Source organism: Papaver somniferum, unplaced genomic scaffold, assembly GCF_003573695.1.
Source record: "Papaver somniferum cultivar HN1 unplaced genomic scaffold, ASM357369v1 unplaced-scaffold_3865, whole genome shotgun sequence".
In the NCBI taxonomy this organism is placed as follows: domain Eukaryota; kingdom Viridiplantae; phylum Streptophyta; class Magnoliopsida; order Ranunculales; family Papaveraceae; genus Papaver; species Papaver somniferum.
In genome coordinates this window covers 208-3,005 of record NW_020646377.1, presented here as the reverse complement: position 1 = coordinate 3,005, position 2,798 = coordinate 208, and the positions used below count along the sequence as shown (strand labels likewise).

Sequence of the window (2,798 nt, the reverse complement as noted above, 5' to 3'; positions counted from 1 at the left end):
AAAAAAAAAAACTTTGCCTTCTTTCTGTTTTCCCACGTGAACAATAAATGATGTGCACCCCACTGGAAAAAGGGATGTTGCACTAAAACATCACTAACCATCTCATTCTCCCAGGCTTCCATTTTTGGGTGAAAGTTGTGTTGGCAGACATGCATGCATTCAGAACTCCCATTCTATGTCTATTTACCATTCATCTTTCACATTTTTATGAGTACTTAAGAGTTTGTACCCGTACTTTTACTAGAAAAACGCTTACACCTATCAAGGTTGTGCATGCAAACATGATGCAAGGCAAATACGCAGTTTCGCTCTACCAAGAGAGGTCACAAATGACGTGCATGCCATGACGTGCCAATGTAACTTCAAACTTGTACACTTTGGATTAAATTCTTCGAAAAGCTGCACAAAAATATAAAGAAGATACGAAAATTCACAATCTCATGCATGCTCCTAGAATGTATACCACACCAGCTGGTGGTTGATCTTGTAATAGATAACCGGTTTTGCTATCCCGTGATTGTTGATTGTTCGGTTGATCGGATTTTTGGCTACCAACCAAACTTGCTGACATTGATTACTTTGTTTCTAAAAATGTTTAGATTATTCCAACATTATTACTTGGGTGACCCATCCACGTGTGTCATAAATATCGGTTCTATATATTTGCATCTTCGGCGGACACTAAACCACACATGAAAATTCTGAAAACTATTATCTAACTTTGCATTTCAAGTTCATTTAGAGATGGATTCAATTTCAGTTCGCTTCTTCATCATAGGTTTACTGCTTTTGGCTGTATCAGCACTCTCTGGATCAAGTGCTGAAGTCTATCGTGTAGGGGATTCCATAGGATGGACAAACCAGATTCCCAATGTCAAGTACTACACTCGCTGGGCTGCTAGCAGGACATTTTATGTTGGTGACTACATAGGTCTGTTTGCTTCTTTATCTCTACTTTCTTTTTTTCATACATGATGAAATGAATTATCGTACTAAACAAAATTATATATTTGCGTGCAGTTTTCGATTTCGACGCAAGACTGAATAATCTGGTCGAAGTCAATCTTACCAGTTTTAGAAACTGTGATGGGTCGTCGGCTATGAATGTTTACGACACCTCTGGAAGTGTCATTATTCCTCTTACCGCTGTCAGTCACCTTTTCTTTATATCCAGTTTCCACTGCTGCTGTGGACAGAAAGTAGATATCAGGGTTCTTAGTGTACCAGCAAATCCTCCACCTCCCAAATCTCCAACCCAGCCCAAACCAAGACGAGAGGAAAAGCACGGCGAAGAGAATAAAGACGACCACACCGTTAAGACGGCCCCCGGTTTCATCATAGCTTGTTCGGTTGTCTTCGCAGTCATTGTTGGGTCTATATTTCTGGCTTTCATAATGTACCGGATCCGCAGGGGTGATCCGATTCCCCCGATCCCATATTCAGTTGCACCTTTAACATCTGCAGTCAGAGTCAGGATAGTTAATGTTGCAGGCTAATGTTGGTCAGGGTTTAATGTTTTTATTTAATGGCCAATGCTATTCATGGCTAATGTTAGTACCCGTTGTTTAAATAATAATAATGCAATCTAATTTAATATTTGTGTTCAATATTTAACTGTAACGTTATTCTTTTTTTTGGAAGTACCCCATCTGATGATTACATAAATGAACAAGTAAGTCATAAAATAAGTAGCATGTATATCAAAATCAAAAGATATCAAATGATTTATACATGAAAATAAAGTAGTATGTTTGTTGTCACTATTGTTTCATTTCAAAACAGGAAATTAGCTTTCCTTCTACAATGCTTGACGGACTATTAAACAACCCTTTGTCACCAAAAAACTGCCATTGCCGAAGAACTTTCGGTAACTTCTTCAGCATTATTTTCCACTCGTCTGGAATCTCTAGCCATATATGATTGGTTGGTCTCTGTAGAGAGTAAAGCCTGATAAAATACACCAACCAGTAGTATGTATATCTTTGGCCGGCGATGACTTAAGGCAAGGCGAACGCCAAAATGAACGGTCAAATTTTAGTACCCAAAGGGAACGAAACCTCATTTTTAGTACCCCTGGATTGCATGTCCTCATTTGGTGACAACAAGAGCCATACGGCCCTACGCATTCCTCGTTTCCTTTTTTGGAAACAAGTGAGTGTTGAATGCGACTCACATGAAGATGAGCAAAACTGATGAGTCCAATTCTTTTGCACATTCACACGTAGATGAGCAAAACTAATGTGATTCAAAATACTCCGTTGATGATTCGGACATTTAAAAGACGTAAAAAATTAATATTTAAGGATTTTCTTATTTTTTATTGCTTTTAAATATAGAAAAGGAAATTATATCAAATTCTAATATAGAAAAGACCTAATCTGAAAAACAACGCGCGGTGGACATCAAAACTATTTGGGGATAGAGGAAAAGGACAAAAACTGGATTCAAATATCCAATCAGGGTCATCCCTTATCTAAATATTTTTTTACATCCTAAGCTACCCCTCACTAATCAGGTTTAGTGGTTAATTAAAATTAGTAAAAATCTTAAGTATTTGTTAAATGATTAGTGTGTATTTTTACTTAAATTTGGGTGAGTGAGGTGAGAGTAGAAGAAGGGAAAAAATATTTGAGAGGAAACTCTGTTTGGTAAAAATGAAGGATGATTGTGAAGAGAGAATTGTTGCTAAGAGGTTGAAATTTGATTTTTTTCTTTGAATCCACCATTTTTGCAGCTGAAAAAGCTCGGTCCCGGCATAGTATCCAACCAAAAAACCATACCGGCATTTGTTGGAAATT

At 37.4% G+C, this 2,798-nt stretch overlaps 1 protein-coding gene across 1 annotated transcript; it reads left to right on the top strand.

Moving 5' to 3' along the window:
- Positions 1–707: 707 nt before the first annotated feature.
- Positions 708–1,595, top strand: LOC113342377 (cucumber peeling cupredoxin-like). The gene is made up of 2 exons (XM_026586945.1): positions 708–931; positions 1,021–1,595. Exons 1-2 carry the CDS (start codon positions 745–747, stop codon positions 1,494–1,496), a joined length of 663 nt encoding a protein of 220 aa, XP_026442730.1. The 5' UTR covers positions 708–744; the 3' UTR covers positions 1,497–1,595.
- The last annotated feature ends 1,203 nt before the right edge of the window (positions 1,596–2,798 follow it).